Source organism: Macaca thibetana, chromosome 15 (assembly GCF_024542745.1).
Source record: "Macaca thibetana thibetana isolate TM-01 chromosome 15, ASM2454274v1, whole genome shotgun sequence".
Taxonomy (NCBI): Eukaryota; Metazoa; Chordata; class Mammalia; order Primates; family Cercopithecidae; genus Macaca; species Macaca thibetana.
The window spans coordinates 76,926,447-76,950,663 of record NC_065592.1 but is presented as its reverse complement, the minus strand read 5'-3'; the positions used below and the strand labels follow the sequence as shown (position 1 = coordinate 76,950,663).

General features: G+C 40.2%; 1 protein-coding gene across 4 annotated transcripts in view; it reads right to left on the bottom strand.

Moving 5' to 3' along the window:
- Nucleotides 1–24,217, bottom strand: part of GLIS3 (GLIS family zinc finger 3) — a 481,516-nt gene that overhangs the window by 31,111 nt on the left and 426,188 nt on the right. For all 4 annotated transcript variants that reach the window (XM_050762001.1, XM_050761998.1, XM_050761999.1 and 1 more), the window contains 2 exons: nucleotides 23,461–23,629; nucleotides 625–800 (listed from right to left, as the gene is read on the bottom strand). In XM_050762001.1, coding sequence (XP_050617958.1) covers nucleotides 625–800; nucleotides 23,461–23,629 — 345 coding nt within the window. The remainder of the gene's footprint in view (nucleotides 1–624; nucleotides 801–23,460; nucleotides 23,630–24,217) is intronic.

Below are 24,217 nucleotides of genomic sequence, written 5' to 3'. Positions count from 1 at the left end.
TCCTAAAAGATACAGTTTTCTGATGGGTCAGTCAATGCTCACAGAGAAGTTTGTACATTCATAGTGAAAGCATGTTTTATTCACAGATAAGTAAATCACAAGGTGGAGGAAGCATAAATACTACCAGAGAAAGGCGAAACAGAATCAGAGTTTAGAGCCTGGAGAGATGACGTTGGCTGGGAGATCGGGAAAGGCTTCAGAGAGGAGGTGTCATTCCGCCTGCACCTTGAAGGTTAGCGAGGATGTGAACCTATGAGAACGAGAGCAAAAACCTAGCAGAGCAGAGGCACACCTGGGCACAAGAACTCCTGTCATGTCTTTCTCCATGGGCTGTCTATTGTTTAGAAACAGGATGCTATTGCTGGTGTTAGAGCCCTGGTCAATGAAAAAACCAACAACTTGAGCTGACCAGTGCGAGGTATAATAAATTATATCATCATCAGGCCAAAGTCAGGAAAATACCATAGGATTTCATGCCTACCAAGTGTGAAAGTTTAGAGGCAAATGAAAGCCTAAGCCTCGTGCAGAACAGAACATCTGAAATCCACGACAGGTAACTAAGATGAAAAGCAACAGCACAATGTCACTTTTCAAAACTCAAGGGACTGCCAGCTTCTTGCTTACCATGGACATGGATACCATTTGGTTGAAAAGAAGAGTTTGTTTCTGGCTGATAGGACTTCAGGTGTGAACCTAATGGCTGCTGGGTATGGGGAGGCTGGGTTCTTTGCAGTATTGAAGAAGGAGCCGGAACTCTCCGGGGGCTGATATGGTGAGGAGATGGAGCAGAAGGTGCAAACCTGAGAAAACAATTATAAAAGGAAACATGAGGGACATAAAACAGCAGGAACAAAGACAAACTCTCCAAAGCCAAATTCTCACCTCCCATTCTGGCTAAACAAGAGCGTGACAACAAGCTTTTTTAAAAAAAAATCCTTCAGGATTTTTCTCTACCCTCTCCCTCCCCACTGCCGTTTCCCATTTAACCACTGAATTCTCAACTGAGATACAGAGGGAATAAACAAGAACAATAAAGGGAAAACCTACTCACAGTTTGGGTTTCTCAAGATTTCTAAGCTGCATTTCAAGTACACTATGTTTGGCGAAATTCAAAGTACATCTTTTGCCAAGCCCTTTTTCTGCTAATTTTTAAAATCCATTTGCATTTTAGGGGGAAATTTGATCCATATGTTTCTGAATCATTTACACTTAGCTCATAAACATTTTGTTTTGTAAGATATATCTGAGGTCCAAGAAGTGTTGTTACAAGTCTTTATTATGAGCCTCTCTAATCCTATTCTCTTTAAACAATGCATTTTCTTTTGCCAAGAATGAATTAACTTAAACCTCAAAGGTCAAGTGTGGCTTGAAATCCAGAACCCACGAGATCCGCGTGGGCTCTGTGCCTGGCAAAGAGTATTCTTAAGGGTGTGATAGGAACATGATGTAGGAGTCACATACGCCAATCACAGTAAGACTATTGGTGGTTTCTGGGGTGGGGGACATATTGGTGTTTAAATAAGGTGATGTTGTCAAGAAACCTGGGATTTGAAATGGATGATTGTACATTGATCTTCAAATTGTAAAGGAAAATTGGAAAGACCTGACTCACTATGTTTAAAATGACAGTTTATGCTTTCTACCATTGAAGGCAAGATGGAATTGTAAGAACAACGTTACAGTTTGGCAATGTCTATCAAATATCAAAATGATCTTCTGGGTGCCAGTTCAGTAGGGGACTGGCACAAGTGTAAGGGAGAAAGGAGCAAGGAGTCTGTCAGTGCAGTAAAATGAAGCAGCAAAATAACTTTGGGGAAAACTACATTAGCAATGAATTGTTTAGTTTCCTCAAAAAGTCCCAGTAAGCTGAAAACTTTTAATCAGCTGTTCCTTACAGTGTGTAGAAAGACAGGCTTTGTTTTGCACTAACACGTATAGGTCACCATCTGCTTACATTGCTTATTTCACAGGAACAAATCACTTTAACTTTGCTTGGCTTTTGTGGAGGGCCATAGATGATAAAAAGGGAAGATGAACCAGTCAAGTTTATAAAGTGATTGGAAACATTCTGAACCAGAATATTTAATAAGGGCAGAGCTTCTATGTTTGTACTATAGCAGTAAGAAAGCATGGGACAAAAATCTCATATTCTTTTTGCTTTTCCCATGTGAGGTGTGATGAGACTATAGAAGAAGGTAAATCTAAGAACCAAGAAAGGAGTCAGACTTGCTAACCTCTAGGGAAAAGAGGTCAAGGCGAGGAGCTTCAACAAACCAGCTGGGCTGGGATGCCTGTGTAATTGATCATTTACATCTTCATTCCACTGAAAGAGAATAGTAACTGACTGTCCCATGCTGGGTAAATACACATTGTCTGAGCATATCATCTTAATTGGGATGACCCTGAAAAGATGTGCTGAATAGCTGGAGAGAAAACACAGCAAGCAAACCCTGGCACTGCCCTGAGAACATCTAGTAAAACTCATTTGCCAGGATTCCTCATATGGAGGCTATTTTCTGGGGGAACATGTCTTTAACGTGTCTCGCAAGTTGCTCTGAGGTTGTGGAAGAGGGATGACGAATTGTGAGATCACAGACTTTAGGGGTAGAAGGAATCCAGGTTACCACCTAATCCTGAATCCCCTGGTACTTAAAGATCCCCAGGGTTGGAAGGAGGAAGGATCTGAATTTCAAGGCAACCTATGGTGCTATTTAACAGTCATTGCCGGTGTCCCAATTTTGGTTTTTTTGGGGCAAAGGAGCAAGATCCTTTGATTGGCTCCCTAATTCTGTTTCCTCAGTTGTAAAGAAAAGATGCAACTTGCTCTAGATGGTTTTACAGTCCCTTCTTCTGGAATGTCTGCTATCCTCTTTCTGTTGAGGACTGATGGGACACACAGCTGTGTGAATGGGCAAGTCAGCAAGTAGATCTATATCTAGATCCTACATATATATGATTCTATATAATTATATGCTAATTAAATCATTCTTATGTACTCATTCAGGGAAGCTCCAAACCAGGGCCATGCTCTCTTGGCTACCAAATATTACCCAGTATTAAATATGATAGGTACAAATCATGGTTTTAGCACTGCTATCTCAATGACACGCAGGAATAAAATATCATGGTTTCAATTGACTCAAGATTTTGCTTTTTCCTAATTCAGGCTGAATTTTCCTCTATGTTATTCAAATAAATGAATTTATATAACATAAAGTTAATATAATTTCAAAACACAGTATGCCACCCCATATAAAGTATTAATGAAAATTTAAATATAAACTATTCTAAGTAAAATACACATTTAAAGTAGGCTTTGATTTGAAAAGGAAAGAAATAATACAGAAATGTTAACTTTTAAATATATGGAGCAAAAAAAAAAAAAAAAAAGGACAAAAAGTGATCATAATTATCCAGACAATTGCTAGGAACAAGGAAGTAGACAGGAAGCCACCACTAAAAAGTCCAGCATAAGAAGTGAGTGTGTATATAGGATTGATTTTCAAGTACAGCAGACAGAATCAATTTTGTTGCTGTGTAAAAACACCACGTAGTACCATACTTAAAATATTTCAAAATTTATTAATTTAAATTTAATGTTTATAAAGTTAGTTACTTGTTAACTAGCTCATAGTAGAGTAGAAATAGTAAAGTAAAATCAGGGGTGAGAGGGCAGGAGAGGCATGGGGAAGATGAAGAGAGTCTTCCTGTTCGAGGTAAAGTCCTTGGGAATGTCAAAACACAAAAATGGACAACTCTTCCCTTAGCAAGAGAGATGCCAGGAGAATGATTCAACAAGCTAACAAGTAGTCTGAGGTTATCTGGTGCAAAAGCAAACAACAAACAGAAAACACACATGCTTAGATGCTCACTAAGCAAAAGTAAACTGTTTTCACTATCGTTGAAGGCAAGGGACGGGCCTCAGAATCCCATCTTCTAAGTGTCTGCACCTACTTTCCAACCCTGTTTCTTCAAACACACACACACACACACACACACACACACACACACATCAAAATGAATATGCCCTGAATATTCTGCCCCCAAAAGTTAAGTGAGACTTTATTTTAAATCAAATGAAGGTGAATTAAATTTTTTTGATGCTAAAATAAAACATGGTGATGCCGAGGATAAATTGTAGTTTTTCACCATTTTCCCTCTTACGGAGTATCTTATTCCCCAATTATGTCAGACCAAGATGACATCACTCTCATTCATCTTGAATTACAGTGTGTCCAAGAGCCAGAAGAGATACCTTCTGACATCTTTTCTAGGTTCAACCCTGTTCTCTGGTTGCTGATCTGCAGTTGACATTTCAGAGCTTTCATTGGACATAGCTTATTAGTCTCTTCTTTAGCATTTTAAACTTCTTTGAAACAATAGATGATTGTTCTGTAAATGGGCTCATAACAGCCTAAAAAAAAGAAAATTACTGCTTAACAGAAACAGATCGCACAAAAGCTAACCAAAGAACTGAGTCAAACATTTCCACTCATTTGGTAGAGGAGTTTGTATAACCCTACCAAGAGCAATGGTATGCAAAAGAAAAAAAGAAAGGGAAGGGGAAGGATTTTAAAACCTCATAAAAAATCCTCTGTAGGGAGCTGGGCACAGTGGCTCACATCAGTAATGCCAGCACTTTGGGAGGCCGAGGTGGGCGGATCCTCAGGTCAGGAGATCGAGACTATCCTGGCTAACACAGTGAAACCCCATCTCTACTCAAAGTACAAAAAATTAGCCAGGTGTGGTGGCGGGCGCCTGTAGTCCCAGCTATTCGGGAGGCTGAGGCAGGAAAATGGCATGAACCCAGGAGGCGGAGCTTGCAGTGAGCCGAGATTGCACCACTGCATTCTAGCCTGGGTGACAGAGCAAGACTCCGTCAAAAAAAAAAAAAATCCTCTGGGGGTTGAGGAAACATTTAAAACATTTCTGCAAATATGTATCTCTGCCTATCTCAAAGAATGTCTGATTATTTGTGGGTATTTACTTGGCCACTCTCTTTCCCTTCTACGCCCTTCTCCTCTGCTTTCTCAGCCACAACCCCCTGTTATCATTGAGCTCCCCAGCCATGCAGTGGCGCGGCCCAACAGCATTCAATCTTAGACTGTTTCTCAGATCGGTTGCTCCCAACTGAGATGCGTAGACACTGAGACACTGAGACATTGAGACACTGAAAACTGCTTAGGTTCATGTGCAGAAAAAGTGGGAATGGCAGGAGAAGCAGATGGACAAAGAAGAAGACAGACAGGCCACAAGTCACACCCACCTAGGCTTGGATCCTGGGTCTGTCTGTTACTAGCTGGGTAAACAAGTAAATTCCCCACTTTCTCCCAGGATCAATTTTAAGCATAAAACAAAGGTAATCTCAACTTTCACTGAAGGTTGTAAAGTCCATGGTGACATTTATTCATTCAAGGGGTCTGTGTTGAACACTAAATGTGTGGCATTGTTCTAAGCACTAGGGATAGAGCAACAAAAGACACATATCTCTGTCTTTGTGGAACTTACATTTTAGTAAGGGGAGGCAGGCAGTGACGTAATTTAAGTAAGCAACGTATCTACTGGGCTAGAGAAAATGAGTGCTATGGAGAAAATCATGGAGACAGCAAAGGGTGGGGTGGATTAGGAATAATTTTAAATTGGGAAGTCAGGAATATCAAAGTACTTAATACAATAAATGTCTGATGCTTTCTGGGTGGCCAGTACATGTTTATGGAATGACTGATTGAATGTACATTTAAGGCATCCCTGACATTAACATGTACCCCAGTGTTTGAGAGCTGTGTAAGACTGTGATCCCAGCAATGTATTAGAACATCTATAGAGTTCTTAGAAAATCTTAAGACTCTTTCCTTCTTTGACTATTCAGATATAAACACTAAGGCTCAAAAGAAAGTGAGGCATACTGTTGGTGGGCACGTAAATTAGTTCAACCATTGTGGAAGCCAGTGTGGTGATTCCTCAAAGACCTAGAACCAGAAATAGCATTTGACCCAGAAATCCCATTATATACCCAAATCCCATTACTTTGGGTATATAATCATATAGAGATACATGCACATGTATGTTCACTGCAGCACTATTCACAATAGCAAAAACATGGAATCAACCCAAATGCCCATCAATGATAGACTGGATAAAGAATATGTTGTACATATACACCATGGAATACTATGCACCCATAAAAATGAATGAGATCATGTCATTTGCAGGGACATGGATGGAGCTGGAAGCCATTATCCTCAGCAAACTAATGCAGGAACATAAAACCAAACACCGAATGTTCTCACTTATAAGTGGGAGCTGAACAATGAGAACACATGGACACAGGGAGGGGAACATCACACACTGGGGCCTGTTAGGGGGTGTGGGGGAGGGAGAGTATCAGGAAAAATAGCTAATGCATGCAGAGTTTAATACTTAGGTGATGGGTTGATAGGTGCTGCAAACCACCATGGCACAAATTTACCTCTGTAACAAACATGCACATCCTGCAAATGTATCCCAGAACTTAAAATAAAATTAAATTGAATTAAAAAAAGAAAGTGGAGCATTTACTCATGGGGCTGATTTTCTGGTTCTAGAAGTAGTTAATCTTGGTCTCGTGTGTAGGTCTCATACGTTGGTGCTGAGTTTCCCAATGGAATATCCTGAGTCCACAAATTTATACAATTATAGAATGTTTTAGCTGGAAAGGGCACTGGAGCACCATCTTATTTGGATGAAATAAAAAATGCCCAACAAGGTAAAATAATTTGCTTAAAGTCACAAAGGTGAGAAAGACTTCTCTAGTGGAGATATAAAGCAAGCAAGAGTGGTGGGGTGAGGGAGGAACGAGGAAGATTCCTGAGGGCATCTGAAATGTTCATCTTTATCATGGGCTGGTGGGAGGGCGTGTCAGCATCATACTACCTTTAAAAAATCGAGCAATGGCAAGTGTAGCTCAGTGTACTTTGGTGAACTTGCTCAGTCCCGAACTGGAGTTCTTCATGCACAACATAGAATATACCTTTAGTCTTTCTAACTAGGTAATTCCTTTCAGGTAGGGCTCTTTCCCCTGTGTATAAGTCCAAAGTAATTCTTTGTCAATGCCCACATTTATTTCTTTAACAAAATTTACTAATAGATTGTGTTGCAAGTCAAGCATGTCATAAATATTTCTTACTTTTCTTCATTTGTGCTGTACCCACAAGCAGTTCTAGCCAGCAACATAGGACTGTGTGTTTTACCACTGCTTTGGGGGTTAACACTTTGAAAAGAAGGAATTTATGTGTTTACATGATCAACTAGATTAAAAGCTAGTATGTGTTCTGGATAGTTTCTTTCCCCCCGTCTCTTCCACGGCAGCTACAGACCTCCTGAAGAAGGAAGGATTCATTAGAACAGCTTGTTTCATTGTATTCACACGAAAAATATTATTGACTTGCTGCCAGGGAGTAGAAATAATGGATATAAACTAGTCTACGATGGATTTGGGGAGGTATTTTTTATTTCCCCAAAGAATTGCAGGGTATCATCTGTGGTGGTTTTAAAATTCATCTGTGAAAACTAATCAATGAAAAATGGCTGTAGCAGTTGGCCAACTGCAGAGGGGGAAGAAAGGAATCCTTTTCAAAAGTTAAAAAGAAAAGCCCAGTTTTAAGGATTTCACATCTGATTTAACATCTAAAAAAACCCCGCAATGATAATACCCCACTTTGTATAGCCAGACAGCACTCCATTTTAGTAGACTTTAGTGGTCTTTATAACGATTTATGAATCACTTCATGAATTCCTGGCTGACTCATCTGGGTGACTATAGTATCTACTTATACTTCCCTTCTGTCTCACAAAAGAGACACTTGGACTCAGTTCAATCCAGATTTGTCCCCAAATGAATCACAGCACGTTACTGGGGGAACTGCAAATTGAATTCGGCTTCTGAGACAATCAAGACCAGCTTTCAGTAAAGAAGGAACAGCCGCTGGGAAGTGTGGGTAATTGCAACACTGTCCACTGGGGCAGGACCGGGGCAGGCCAAGAGCTGTGTGTCCGTCTGAGGACTCTGTCCCCAAATAGTCCAAGAACTGAATCCGTCCCCTGGAAGAGCTTGGTGCTCCTTATGAGAGGCTGGGTCAATATTAACTGCAAATAATTCATTCGGTTGGAAAAGACCAGGACTCAAAAATGATTGCCTGAACCTACATTGAGCATGACAAAATGAAGTCTGTGAAGTTGGTTGTAGGTGAAATGATCACAAATGCTTTTTGAATTTATATATCATGAGTGAGTGAGTGTGAGAAACAGAAAGGACAGAGTGTTCTAGAGGAAAGTTTCTCCTCTTGGGTATAGGGAGCAAGCTGTAAGTCAAAAAACAAAGTAATCAATGCCCAAGGCACAGAAGTGTTATTTTTTTTTCTTTGAAATGCTGAAATAGGACCCAGAGCATTGCAATGTTTCTCCTCTGTGGAAAAAAAAGGGAGGAGGGGAGAACGTCTCGGGTATGTCAGAAAAATGAATTATGCAGGACCAAGAGAGGAGTTTTCTGGAATATCCTGACTGCAGAATTGGCTGTGACTCAGTTGTTTGTCTATTTCAGAATCTGACATGGGGAGAGAGGGAAGAAAGGCTGATTCTGCCAAATCCTCTCTTTAAAAAAGCACCAAACTGAAGAAAATGTATCCAGTGTGGTCCTAGACATTTGATGTAAAAAATTCTACTATGAAAAAAAAAATCTGCAATGATATCATCTCTTGGGTTTCTTTGAGTAGGTCAGAGCAAGGGGATTAACTCATAGTCCTGTAGCAAAGGCAAGAATCTTTCTCTTGTTCAGCATGGTGTCACACATAGCGTTCAATCTACTTTACAATAGAATGCATTAGATGAAAGAAAAACATTCAGAAGAGAGTGTAATGAGAATGTCAGATGAGAAATAAGACAAAAAATCAGTGTTATTTTTGTCTAAGCATGAGAAAGGGAGGCATAAGCTTACAAAAAATGGACTATCCAGTATCCTTCTCATGGTTTCAAAATGCAAACATGAGTCTTTTGAACACAACAGAAGACCTTCGAGAACGAACTTTAAATGCAGTACTCCTGCCAAGTGTGGTCAGGTGCCTTTGGAAGCCACAACCATAGAAGACTTCAAAAGTCAATATAATCCATACATTTGAAAAGAAACTGGCTGGGTGATGCTTCAGTCATTAATAACACGTGCTGCTTATATGTGCTTTTTTTTCCCCCCATATATTGAATGTCAGGTGCAGGAATTTTCTGCACCTTCTCTTAAAGATAAGACTCAACATTTGACTAGAGAAATGAATGGAAGGAAACAGCATATATTTTTAAAATTCACAATTAGTGAAGGGCTTTTGGCTCTTATAGATGGAAAAAGAATAAACCCTCAGCTACTTGCTACTAATGTGTATCTCCAACAATCTTACCTAGTTCTCTAAGAAGGTAAGTATTTAACAAATGTAGGTCATTGCAGATGAAGAATTACTCTGCTGAACATGGTTCCACAGACCTGGTTCTCAACTTGGTGCCAATTCTTGTGCCCAGGTAGATGATACATTTGCCCAACTGGTGCAAATGTCCAGCTGGATATTATATTTGCCCAGCCTCTGGCTCTGAGGGGAGAATATCTATTCAAGAGAATGAGCCTAATCATTTTCTCTGAGGGGAAGGATGAGTAAAACAGATTTTTTCTCCTTCTAACTAAACAGAAAAGCAACCAAAGACTATTTCTCCAAAAAGGACACAAACACAAAAGGCTCATCCAATGAACTTTGCCTCTTGGTTTCTGCTCACCTCAATACTCTCCTGACCACCAATCAACATAGTTCTTCACTTGCACAAAGATAATCTCTTAGCAGCTAGGTCTCCTGACTGTCGCTACTTAGGAAAGCAAAAAACCATGAAGATTTCTGGATCATACCTTTAAAAGATTAAGTAGAGGCAATCCTTTGACCAGCCTATTCTATGTCAGAGAGGAAGCACTTTGGAATATGTGGATGTCTTGACTCATGCTAGAATGGCTGGCTTTTGTTTTGAGAATTCTGACTACATATGACTTGCTGTTTCAGAAACAGCAGATAACAAGAACACACTAACAAGTTGGAATAACACCATGAGTTAGTGTGACCTCCCTTGTTGCTTCATGCTAATGCAATGAAGTAGAGGTTGCAAGAAGAGAAATTTTATTTCACCTAAGCCTTTCTTGTTACTGTCATGACTCACTTTCCTGACTGAAAATCCAAGGGGACTAAGAAAACATCATCTTGTGCTTAACATGAGGTGGATTTGTTTGGAATATGGAAACAAAATAAAGATGGTTGATTTGGCTTTTGGAGGTCAAATGACTTCCTTGGCACTTCAAAAATGGTTTCTTTTACAGGCATCCTAATAGTTGGTTTTTGATATGTGATTATAATTAATCTAAAATGAAGAACTAGTGCATTTCAAAATAAAACATACATGGATCAGAATCTGATATAACAAACGCTGAAACCACAAGTGGAGCTGTTTGCTTGGGAGACTGTCCCACAGAGGCTCCCGTCAGTGTCTCCTGTCTTCCCAGGAAGTGGCCTGGAGGAGAGTGTGGAGGTGGAAGAACAACAATCCCCTGCTCTGGGATACTGTAACCACTCTCAGAAATAACAAAAGAATGAGAGTAGTATTCTTGTTTCCATCCACATTCATTCATTTTACAAAATTCCTTAGGTTTCTCCTATCAGCACTGAGCGGTAAGCATTCTGCACAAGGTAGCCGTCAACCTGACATAGTCTCTGTGCTCAGGGAGACTGGGACCCCTGTAGGGTAATAGAAGCAATCGGTAAGCAAATAGTGCAACTTCAGGGAGCGAGAAGTCAATGAAGGAAAATTAAAGCAGAGTTAAAGAGGAAAGGGAGGTGGGAAAGGAAAGTTTTAGATAGTCAGGAAGGGCCTTTCTGAGGAGGTACTATTTGAGCAGACACCAGAAAGGAAGGCACAAGTCATGTGAGGTTCTGATGAGAGTGGCTTTCAGGTCTCAGGAACAGCAAGTGCAAAGTCCCCAAGGCAAGATTAGTGAGTGTTTTTTAGAAACTCCAACAAGGCCAGTGTGGCTGGAACAGATTAAACAAGGGAATTGACAATGGATGAACTTAGCAGAGGCCAGACCACAGAGGGTCATGTACACTACAAAATGGAGTTTGAATTTTATTCCAAGTATTAGCCAGGGAGAGGTGTGAACAGAAAAGAGATTATTCCATTTACATTTTAAAGGGTAACTCTCGTGGTGTAGAGCAATGTCATGTGTGTGCTGGTGGGATGAGGGTAGATGATCATATGTAGGCAAGATTTGATGCAGAGAGACCAGTTAGAGTATTTTGCTTAAGATGGGAGGGGACAGTGGCTTGAACTAGGGTGGAGGAGTGGAGTCGATTAGTCTTGAAATGTATTTTGAAGATAGAGCCAACAGGACCTACAGATGAATTAGATATGAGAGTGTTTGGGCAAAGGGAGGAATCCGAGTTGACTCCTGGGTTTTTTAGGTTGTTAACAGTAAGTTGAAGATAACTATATAGACTTAGCTCTTGATTTTCCTCCATTATCGAGAAACACATTAGACTGAAAATTATGTTCATAGAAGTTTTGAGGAACACATGGACATTTAAATCAGAGATAGGTCAGAGAAGACTGGGGAAGCCAGTTCAGCTATGTTTTTTGTTGTTGTTGTTGTTGCTGTTGTTATTTTATCTTTTTCTTTTCCTCTGGAGCCATTCACAATCACTAGACTGGTAAAAAGAAAGTAACCAATGTGATCTATTTCCTTGTAAGTATATGTGTGACTTCCAGGAGTATATCAGGGGAGTGTATTTAAGAAGTTATTAGTAAGAGAAGAAAGTTCATTCAAAAGACCAAAGACCTAACTGATATTTGCCACAGAGGATGAAGCATGGCTTTGGCCATGGATCCTCAATAGTTAGGAAGCTTAAAGACTGGCTGGCCATTCTACACTGGAAGAAACATTGAGAAGTACCAGGAACTTTCTATAGATTTAAAGAAAACAAAATAGGGACAGGCCACCAACCTTTTCTAATCTAAAACCCAAAGCTCTCATCTCCATTTTCAAAAATAGGATATCAGAATTTTCTGCCTCTGTACTGCTCACAACATTGAGATCAGGAGCAACTTTTATTACATTCAACAATTCTTGTGTGTGCGTGGGCGTGTGCATGCAAATGTGTTGGGTAGGGAATGGATTTTGGACCCCACCTCTCTTAATTTTGAATATCTGTGGAAGTTACCTTTCTGTAGAGAGAAACTGGTCCCCTCATGGGATGCTAAATGAGGATAACAGCTTGACTTCTACATAAAAGTGCTGTGGCCCAAAGAGAAAGAATGATGTTCATGATGACATGGCACAAGGTGAGCCCCAGAGTGACAGACTCTACCAGAGGATGATGTGGATGTCAACATGCAGGTTGACAAAAATGGTTATTTGAGGCTTATATTTGTCTTTTAACTATGACTTTTCTCAACTATTCCAATGATCAAGATTGTCAAACTTAATTGCCTATGTTTATCTGTTACCCTCTAAGTTAGATGTGTTTCTATATGTGTCGGAAAGTCTCTGTGATATGCATCAATGGCCACAGAGCAGTGCTCACTGGACAAATTGCAACTATAAGATGACACACAGTCATGCAGTGAACTCTTAGTCATATCCAAGTTTTCTCAGATATAATGGAGACAAGTGAGACAAAATTACTGCTGGATTAGATCTCTAATTTTCAAATGTTCATCACTTTGCCTTTAAAATGGAAGTAATTTTTTTTGTGACACTCAGTGACTCTTCAAAACCCTGGTAGTTCATGACTACATAAAATACAAGCTTCAAATTGCAAGAGACAAAACTGTCTTTACAAATGGTATTAAAAAGGAAAATAACACAATCCCTACTGTGCTGCTTCACTAGTCCAGGTGGTGCAAAACAATGCCTTTGGCTATTTGAGAACAAGATGAACCATTTTTCAATTCCTTGTCCTTTTTCTTCTATCAGGCAGAGAATGCATTCTGAACTCTTTGTGGGTGGATAATAGACGAGGGAGGAATTTGGAATGTATGCAAGAGCCACTACATCCCCCTTATTGGCCCAACACACAACTTCTTGTCCTCACGTTAAAGCCCAAACCTCTAAATGTGGCTGATAAGGTTACTCCCTGATTTCTACACTACATTCCACCCTTGCTGGCTCTCTTCCTCCTTAGCTTTTGTATACAACTACTTGTTGTACATAGTCTTCTTGCCTGTAGGTTATCAGCTTTCAGGAAAAAATTTCTTTCTCTAGTCCTTTCTCCCCAATTTTGGGTTATGTGCTCTTTCTGTATGCATCCACAGGCCCCTATATCACCCCTTCATAATACTCTAAACTATGATTGCCTATTGGCTTGGTGTCTTCCATTAGACTGGATACTCTGAGAGGGCAGGGCTTCTGACAATGACCTCTTGCTTCGTAGGCATTCCCCTCATTGGTCTTTTTCCTTTCTCAAACCTTCCTTGGAACCTGTCACTGTATTACTCAGTACATGGCAGTATAGAGGTCACTAGGAAACTTAAGGTTCCTGTTCACCAAAAGTTAACAATTCGGTTAGCATGGTGACATCTGGTAAATAGTACATACACGAAACAGATGATAAGATCCAAGGGATTCATCAGGGGAACTTGATTTTGTGAACTGTGAGAGGCAGAGGAGAGGTTTCCCGCATTAAGAACTAAAACTGAGCACCAAAGGATGAGTAACACTTAGTTAAGGATAAGAAGAAAAAGGAAGTTTTTATATAGAAACAAAGCCTGAATTGAGACACAGAAAAAAGGAAACTAAGTCAGAAGTCAGACTGGTTTGAGTGGAGCTAAAGAACTTTACAGAATTGCGAAGCCATTGACTTCAAAACAGTTGCTGTCTTTGACTCTTTAGCACCCAGGCAACCAACATTACATTCCCCATGATTAATTAGAAAATGATACCTGTGAGACTACAAAATGAGTCTCAACAAATTTTTTAAATTGTAACCATATCAAGTATCTTCTCAGGCTATGATGGAATAAAACAAGAATTCAATACCAGAAAGAACTTTGGAAACCAAGCAAATACATGGAAATTAAACAGTGTGCTCCTGGATGACCACTGGGCCAAAGAGAAAGTTAAGATGAAAATTAAAAAATGTCTTGAAACAAATGAAAATGAAAATACAACATCCCTATATTAGTCCGTTTTCATGCTGCTGTTAAAGACATACCTGAGACTGGGCAATTTACAAAAGAAAGAGGTTTAATTGTACTTACAGTTCCATGTGGCTGGGGAAGCCTCACAATCATGGCGGAAGGTAAGGAGGAACAAGTCCCATCTTACATGGATGGCAGAAGGCAAAGAGAGAATGAGGAAGATGCAAAAGCAGAAACCTGATAAAACCATCAGGTCTCGTGAGACTTATTCAAACGAGAACAGTATGACGGGAAACCACCCCCATGATTCAGTTATCTCCCAACAGGTCCCTCCCACAACACATGGGAATTATGGGAATACAATTCAAGATGAGATTTGGGTGAGGACACAAAGCCAAACCATATCATTCCACCCCTGACCCCTGCCAAATCTCATCTCCTCACATTTCAAAACCAATCATGCTTTCCTACCGTTCCCCAAAGTCTTAACTCATTTCAGCATTAACTCAAAAGTCCACAGTCCAAATTCTCATCTGAGATAAGGCAGGTCCCTCCCACCTATGAGCCTATAAAATCAAAATAAATCTACTTATTTCCTGGATACAATGGGGATACAGACACTGGGTAAATACAACCATTCAAAATAGGAGGAATTGGCCAAAACAAAGAGGCTACAGGGCACACGCAATTTCCCCAGTTGGGCAGTCAAATCTTAAAGCTCCAAAATGATCTCCTTGGACTCCATGTCTCATATCTAGGTCATGCTGATGCAAGAGGTGGGTTCCCATGGTCTTGGGTAGCTCTGCTCCTGTGACTTTGCAGGGTGCAGCCTCCCTCCTGGCTGCTTTCACGGGCTGGCATTGAGCATCTGTGGCTTTTCCAGGCGCACAGTGCAAGCTATCGGTGGATCTACCATTCTGGGGTCTGGACCCTCTTCTCACAGCTCCACTAGACAGTATCCCAGTAGAGATTCTGTGTGGGCTCTCCGACCCCACATTTCCCTTTTGCATTGCTCTAGCAGAGGTTCTCCATGAGAGTCATGCCCCTGCAGCAAACTTCTGCCTGGGCATCCAGGCATTTCCACACATCTTCTGAAATCTAGGCAGACGTTTCCAAACCTCAATTCTTGACTTCTGTGTACCCGCAGGCTCAACACGACGTGGAAGCTGCCAAGGCTTAGGGCTTGCACCATCTGAAGCCACGGTCAGAACTTCAGGCCCCTTTCAGGCATTGCTTGAGCGGCTGGGATGCAGGACACCAAGTCCCTAGGCTGCACACAGCACAGGGACCCTGGGCCAGGCCCTGGAGACCACTTTTTCCTTCTAGGCCTTAGGGCCTCTGATTGGAGGGGCTGCTGTGAAGACCTCTGGCATGCCCTGGAGACATTTTCCCCATTGTCTTGGGAATTAACATTTGGCTCCTCGTTACTTATGCAAATTTCTGCAGCCAGCTTGAATTTCTCCCCAGAAAATGGGATTTTCTCTTCTAATGCATTGCCAGGCTATAAATTTTTCAAACTTTTATGCTATTTCCCTTTCAAAACTGAATGTGTTTAACAGCACCCAAGTCACTTCCTGAATGCTTTGCTGCTTTGAAATTTCTTCTGCTAGATACCCTGAATCATCACTCTCAACTTCAAAGTTCCACAAATCTCTAGAGCAGAGGCAAAATGCTACCACTCCCTTTGCTAAAACATAACAAGAGTCACCTTTGTTCCAGTTCCCAACGAGTTCCTCATTTCCATCTGAGACCACCTCAGCCTTGACTTTACTGTCCATATTGCTATCAGCATTTTGGGCAAAGCCATTCAACAAGTCTCTAGGAAATTCCAAATGTTTCCACATTTTCCTATCTTCTTCTGAACCCTCCAAACTGTTCCAACCCCTGTCTGTTACCCAGTCCCAAAGTTGCTTCCACATTTTCAGGTATCTACAGCAGCACCCGACTCTGCTGGTACCAATTTACTGTATTAGTCTGTTTTCATGCTGCTGTTAAAGACATACCCAAGACTGGGCAATTTATAAAAGAAAGAGGTTTAATTGGACTTACAGTTCCACATGGCTGGGGAAGCCTTATAATCATGGCGGAATGTAAGGAGGAGCAACTCCCATTTTACATGGATGGCAGCAGGCAAAGAGAATGAAGAAGATGCAAAAGTGGAAACCCCTGATAAAACCCTCAGATATCATGAGACTTATTCACCACCAAAAGAACAGTATGGCAGAAACCATCCCCATGATTCAATTATCTCCCAACAGGTCCCTCCCATAACACATGGGAATTATGGGAATACAATTCAAGATGAGATTTGGGTGGTGACACAGAGCCAAACTATTATCAGTCCCCAAACCTGTGGAATACAGCAAAAGCAGTGCTAAAAGGGAAGTTTGTAGCAATAAATGCTTATATCAAAAAAGTAGAAAGATTACAAATAAACAATCTAAAAACATACCTCAAAGAACTAGAAAAGGAAGAACAAACCCCAGATTAGCAGAAAAAAACAAGTAATAAAGATATGAGCAGAATAATATGAAATAGAAACTAAAAAATATACAAAGAAGCAACAAAACAAAAGCTGGTTATTTGAACATATAAATACAATTGATAAACATACAATCTACCAAGACTGAATAAGGAAGAAATAAAACACCTGAACAGACCAATAATGCATAATGAGATGGAATCAGTATTAGGAAGTCTCCCCAAAAGAAAAGCCCAGGACCAGATAGATTCACAGCAAAATTCTACCAAATGTACAGAGAACTAATACCAATCCTCTGGAAACTATTCCAAAAAATTAAAGAAGGAATTCTCCCACAGGCATTCCATGAGGCCAGCATCACCCTGATACCCACACCAGACAAAGTCACAACAACAACAACAACAACAAAAATAAAACTGCAGGCCAATATCCCTGATGAACATAGACACAAAAATCCTCAATAAAATGCCAGCAAACCAAATTCAACAGCACAAGTGCGATTTATACTAGGGAAGCAAGGAAGGTTCAACATATACAAATCAATAAATGGGATATATAACATCAAGAGAATGGGGGCAAAAAACCATATGATCATCAGTTAAATAGAAGGAATAAATTCAATGCCTGGTAACAGAATAAGGTGACTATAGTTAAACAAAAAACATATTGTACTTGGGTGTTGGACATCCTAAATTACCTTAACTTGATCACTATGCATTATATACATGTAACAAAATTTCACATCATATGGCCATAAATTTGCATAAAAATAAACTAAAATAAAGATAAAAAATAAAGAAAATAAAGTAAAAAAAAAAAAGAAATGTCAAAGTTACTCATGCAAATTACTGAAAGGCCTAGAAATATTATACACGTATAAAAGTACCTAGAATTCCAGCAATGCCATATCTGAAATAATACATTATGGGTGAAAAGAATAAGCCTTTCCAATACTCCACAGAGACTAAAAAAAATTGTCATTCCTTATTTGGTAAAGGTGCTTTGACTACTTCTCAAAAATAATTATTCCTCACATTTGCTGCTGCTGATTCATATACTAGATTGAATACTCTCTGAAGAGACTATACATCCCTTCTTTCTGTGATATTATGAAATATATATTTGGTTTTCCTCCTCATTCCTGGCATACAACTTCTAAAATCCTTGGAATCTTCGAAATGATAGTGTCTTCTTGTATGCTAATTAGTTGACTGATGGCTGGCAGCCTCTGGCTGCCTGAAAGAATGACACTGGCCACTGGAGAGACCAAGACAGGATTAGAGTGTTGACTTTCAGCCTCAACCCCCAACCTCTGAGGGAAGAGGGGCCAAAGAGTAAACTGATTACCAATGGCCAATGATTTAATCAATCATGCCTATGTAATGAAATCTCCATAAAAATCCAAAAGGACTGGGTTCAGAGAACCTCTGGATAGCTGAACACATGGAGGTTCCTAGAGGGAGGCAGGCCTGGAGAGGGAATGGAGGTTCTGTGCCCCTTCCCATACGCCTTGACCTATACATCTTTCATTGGTATCCTTTATAATGTCCTTTATAATAAACCAGTAAATGTAAGTGTTTCCCTGAGTTCTGTGAACTGCTCCAGAAAACTAATAGAATCCGAGGAAGGGGCTGTGGAAACCCTGATTTATAGTCAGTCAGTCAGATGTACAGGCAAAATAACCCAGGTCTTGCAACTGGCATCAGAAGTAGGGGGCAGTCTTGTGGAACTGTGTCCTCAACCTGTGGAATCTGACACTCTCTCCAAGAAGAGACTGTCAGAATAGATAGCAATGAGAGGACACCCAGATGGTGTCTACTGCAGAACTGACTGCATGCTCAGTGGGTTGGGGAAAAACCCCCATACATTTGGTCACAGAAGCATTTTGTGTTGATTATTGTTAAGTGAGAGAACAGAAAAAACACTTTGGTTTTTTTCCTTATATTTACACTTTCTTTTCAGTCTTTTCTGGCTCAGCCATGGGCTTATAGGAAGCTCTTCATAAGCCTCTCCACTGTGGTCAATCTACAGGCCTCCTTCAGCTCTATTACACGACAAAGCACACCATGTTTGTGGCCTTCTTCAGAATGAAGAGAGGCAGCTGACATTCTCTTGTAAAAGATGAACAACACAAACTCAGATTTCTGCATTTCAAAAAGAAGCTCCCATCAATATTTTTGTTTTCTCTGGTCTAACAGACATACTATGAAACTCAATGAATTAACATTTCCAAAGACGCTGGGTTCCTCTCATGGGAAGCCACTGTCATAAAGTACCACTGGCTCATTCAACATGACATAGTAAAACACCACTTCCCGTAATAAGTTAAATCAACATTAGGTGATGTGGTGTGTAGCTTAAATCACTGAAATAATGTGTCATTCAGATAATATTTCAAAATAAAAATGGAACCTTGTCAGATTGAGAGAACTTGCATTAATTTTATTTTATGATGGTAAGGATCAAAGAACTCGATGCTAACTGGGTAGATTTGGTGGACCTTTCCTGACTTCTGACAGTGACTCAGCCCATTTTTTTTACCATGTTAAAGCTAAGTAAATGATGAATCAATGCCCGCAAAGCAGGAAAAGATGCCAGTTTCCCACTAAAAATCGCAGAGTGTGATAAACCTATTTCCGTTAAGAAAACTGCTGGAGTTTTTACTGGGGGATTTCCCAGGCAAACAGAGGCAAAGATATACAAACCAAAAGCGGAAGGTAAGCACATTTCCTCTTAGTGTTTTTATGCTGGACACTAATGCAAACCTGGTGAATAAGTCAGGGCTGTTTCATGTAATCCTCCTTTCCAAAGCTGATCGGAAGAGAGAACCTGTCACACTCACACTTGCCCACTCCAGCTGGGAAGGCAAGGGATGGGGCACACATCCAAGTACGGGAGAATATAGCAGCAAGGCAAAACCACAAAGTGCAAATGTCCATTTCATTCTCCCATCATATAAAGTACCTCCTTCCTCTTCATTTCCCCTTTCATGATTATTTACATTATCAAACCCTATGATCATTTAACAACATCCTCTGACTTCCAAACTGAATCACTCAGCTATGCCAAAGCTGCCCGTCTTTATGTTAGTGTCCACAGCTATGAAAGCCTGCTTCATGCCATATAACTTGCGAGGCACTTTATCTACTTTGGTTTATTTAATCCTAATTCTCCATAAGGTGCAATCTAAATCTCAAAAAAGCTAAGAAACACCACATCATCTATGTGGTATTCCCGCCAAAAATATTTACAATGAATCTGCTTAGGATAAAACAGTTACACAAATCCAAACCATGGAACACTGTGTAAAATAAATGTCCCCAGTTCTTCAAAAATTGTCAATGTCTTGAAAGACAATAATAATAACAAGAAAAAGCTGGAGAACTTCATTAGATTCAAGAAGGTGAAAAAGAAATAAAAATTAAATGCACTGGGAGATCCTTATTAGATCCCTGAATCACAAAAAGGAAAACAAACAAAAATTTCCAGCTATAGAAAACATTATTCACACAATTGGGGAAATCTGAATAGCGAGTAAATATTAGAGAATAGTATTGTATCAATGTTAAATTTCCTGAGTATGATTATTATATTGGGTTTATGTAGGAGAATGTCCTTCTTAGGAGATTGCTACTGAAGTAATTAGGGGTAATTAGGGTTGCTCAGTTATCTGCAACCATCTGTCAAATGGTTCTGCAACAATAGGCAAGAAAACAAAGAATTCTCAAAGTCAGAGAGAGAAGGAGAGAGAGAGAGAGAAAGAGAGAAAGAGACAAAGAGAGAAAGAAAGAGAAAGAGAGAGAGAAAGAAAGAAAAAAAAGAAAGAAAAGAAAGAAAGAAAGAAAGAAAAGAAAAAAGAAAGGAAGGAAGGGAGGGAGGGAAAGAAGAAAGAAAAGAAAAAGAAAGAAAGAAAAAGAAAGAAAGAAAGAAAGAAAGAGAAAGAAAGAAAGAGAAAAAAAGAGGGGGGAGGGAGGGAAGGAAGGAAGGAAGAGAAAGAAAGGAAAGAAAGAAAGAAAAGAAAGAAAGAAAAAGAAAAAGGAAGGCAGGCAAAAATATTGACAATGGGTGAATATGAATGCAGGGTATATGCATGGGTATTCATTGTACTATTCTTGCCATTTTTTAAAATACGTTACACACTTTCAAAAGGAACAATAAAAAATACAAAATAAAATATTTAAAAAAGGCAAACACACAAACTCAAGCAGCAGGAGCAGCTAAGGAACTTGCCCACAGCCAAACAGTTAGCAACTGTCAGAACTGGGATGTAAACTTCAGGCATTTGGGTTGTGATAGTCGTTGTCTTTGACTCTGATAATAGTTAAAATCATTTTTCTACATGTATTCTTTTAAAGGAGTACAAAAAGGAGACTCAATGATTGTTTCTGTCTTATATTCTTGTTTAAAGTCCTTATGACTATAGATAAGGAGGTGCAGCGAATGGAGGTTCCGACTGATCATTCCTGAGCATCTCGATACTGTGGAGTAAGATTCTCAGCCAGGCAGAATGAAATGAGACGATGAAAAGTCCATGGTTAATATCATTTAGAACCCAACAGAAAACTACAGCAAATGTGTTTTTTTTTTTTAAATCTTAATTTATAGGAATATATCAGATAAATGAAAGGAAAGATTTCCTGTCTCCAATGTCTGTGAACTTAATGGATGGTTATCATTTGCGCTGCTTTGCTGATAGATCCTGTGGGAGGAGGCTAATGATTTGTTTACACTTTACTTTGTGCATATAACTGTTTTACAAAAGTCCAACATCTTCTGATTCATATTTCTAACTGCCAATCAGACATATACACATGGATCTTTTATAAATCACCTAGAATTCAAACTCCTAAAGTCAGTTTCTTATTCCCTCTTCTTCCCCTTCTCCTCCACTCAATATTGTTTTATCCTCCACACTACCACACTCTTTTTGTATTTTTCAGTTTCTATTAATGACACAATCTTGGTGTCTGGGGGTAAAACTCATAAATGAATTTTGGTCCCTCCTCTTTGCTCCACATATATATTAATGATTGGTAATTCTGCCTCCTAAATAATTGCTCTTGAATAAATTCTCCATCCTCACTGCTTTGCCTTCCTTCAAGTAACCATATTGCTTACAAGGACTCCTGCAATATTCTTCTCCTTGTTTTTCCTGTCTCTCCTTCCAAGTTCAGTTACTCAACTATCTTGTCACCTGAATTCTTTTGCTGTAATGTCAATCTGATTGTGTTTCTCTCTTAACAAAGAAGCTATAATGGTTCTTCACTCCTAGCAGGATAAGAGACAAATTCCTTAGCATCAAATACACAATTCCACATGAGCCAACCTACTATTATCTGACTTCATCAGCCATGTACGCCTGGATGCTGTCATCCCAAGCTACTGAGACCTTCCCTGACGGTGTCCTCTCTGTTCCCTCTGTTCCTCACATCCTGCATACGTTCTTCTTGCTGCCTGGGATGCTGTGCCCTATTGAGGCATCCAGAAAAGCCTTAGTCTTCCTTCAATGCCTACATCACTGTGTCTTTCTTTCCCTCGCTCCCTGAGACAGATTTAGAGATATCCTCTTTAGGCTCCTGTGGTATCTCTATTACATCATTTAACCAAACAGCCTTATGATACTTCATTTGAATGCCTGTCCTCACCATTCAAACCTGTAAAGACAGGAGCATGTTTTAATAACTTTTTGGACTCTAACATCCAACACAGAGTCTGACACATAGAAGGTATTCAACAGACGTTCATTAAACAAAATAATATTAATAAAGGGAGAAAGGCATAAACAATAAAATATATGGTTTATCAGAATTAAAACCACAGATTACCAAACTCATAGGTCAGGTCAACAATGATGGAACCAGAGATTGCTGGTGAAATGAAAGATTCAAAACTTTTATTCCTGCTGCCTACTCAACCCATTGTTTTGTTCAACAATTGCCCACTACTCCAAGCTTGCGCAGAGTTCCTACAAGAACTTCTTTTTCCTCTGGATGTCTGGGAGTAACCAGGTAGGTTAACTCAAGCCAGACGACAAGTGGAGAGAGGTGACAAGAGGTGTGTTGGGCAGCTCGGAGAGGGCTGAAGCGTCCAACCTTCTTCCAAAGCTACCTGTACTGATGCAGCCGTACACTTGCCCTTGAGCAAAAGAAGTTCATTAGAACCTGGTCCACAAAAGGGGAAGGAGATGGAGAAGCGAGAGATGCAGACTCTTGTTTTGGTTTGTGGTCCACAGAAACACACAACAGATTGGGAAACAGAAGTATGAAGGGCTTTGAAAGGTCTCTGGGGCCAATAAAGCATTCAGGAGTAAAAATATGAAGATCATGGTTGTTTAAAAATTTTCTCCCAGAAGTCCTTTATGAGACTGATATTAACACTAAGTATTCAATGAGCAGCCTATATAAAATCCTGTGCCCTAACAATACTGATTTATGTGGCAAGGGCACCATCTGATATCGGGAAGTGTTTTGACCTGCACATACATTACCTTAAAACTGGGTTTCTGAAACAGACCGAGGAAAGGTAGAAAGGGAAATTCTGGTGTGTTTCCAGCATCTGAAACTTCGGCTGGCTATTGCCAATATCATTTCATTTGTTTTCCCATAGAAAAATGAAACAGATAATGAGATATTTGGTCCACGTGCTTTGTGTATGTACTTTTAAAATGTCACCTTTGGGTAACTCAACCCACCAATGGATTATTAATAAAATTCAGCAACTGTCAAAGCACTTCTCTGTGGAGGGAGGTTTGGCGGCGACACCTATTAGGAGAGAGAGACAGATGGCCTTACCTCTCAGCTCCTGCGTCCACAGCTGTGAGTGGAGGTAACTGGGAGGAGGGGTTGTGGGGGCTCCCCTGTACATTATGTCCTGGAGAAGGGTGACTGACAGGATGTGGGGGTGGCACGGCCCCAGCAGCTGTTCCACTTCGGCTTGAATAATTGCTGGAGAAAATGGGAGCTGAAATCAAGGGAGAACAAACATGAGACCGTGCCCCGAAGGAAGCCCACATTTTTTAAATACCAAAGGCTGACAGCAAGCATATTTGAGGGGCTTGTTTGTTTTTCTCTCTGTGGTTTTCAGGGAACAGTTCTCCCCTTCTTGGGTACACACAGCTTTTATTTTCGTGGTGGAACAGGTTCCTCCAGAGCTCACGTTTGACTCACTTCAGGCTGACGTTCACGGCCTGTCTCCTAAGTGTTGCCATGCCCTGCCAGTTCCCTGTCTGGACACTGTATAATTAGTCAATCTTGTACTGTTTGCATCTGTGCCAAGGTCTCTGTATTAGCACTTTTCAGTCACAGGGGATGAGAGTCAGGTAACAGAATATTTGGTCAGCTCACCGAGAAGGGCACAGCACAGGCCTTCTTCCTCTTCTCACTGCTGCAGTGAGCCACAGTGGGTCAGCTGGGGTTCCTCTCTGTCACTGCTAAATCAATGTAATGAGAACTGGAGCTTCCCTGATCCTAGCGTGAACGTAGGATCCTACACCCTTTTAACTTAAGAGTCTAACTAACCCAGGGAATTTTCCTGATGGTGTGATGAATA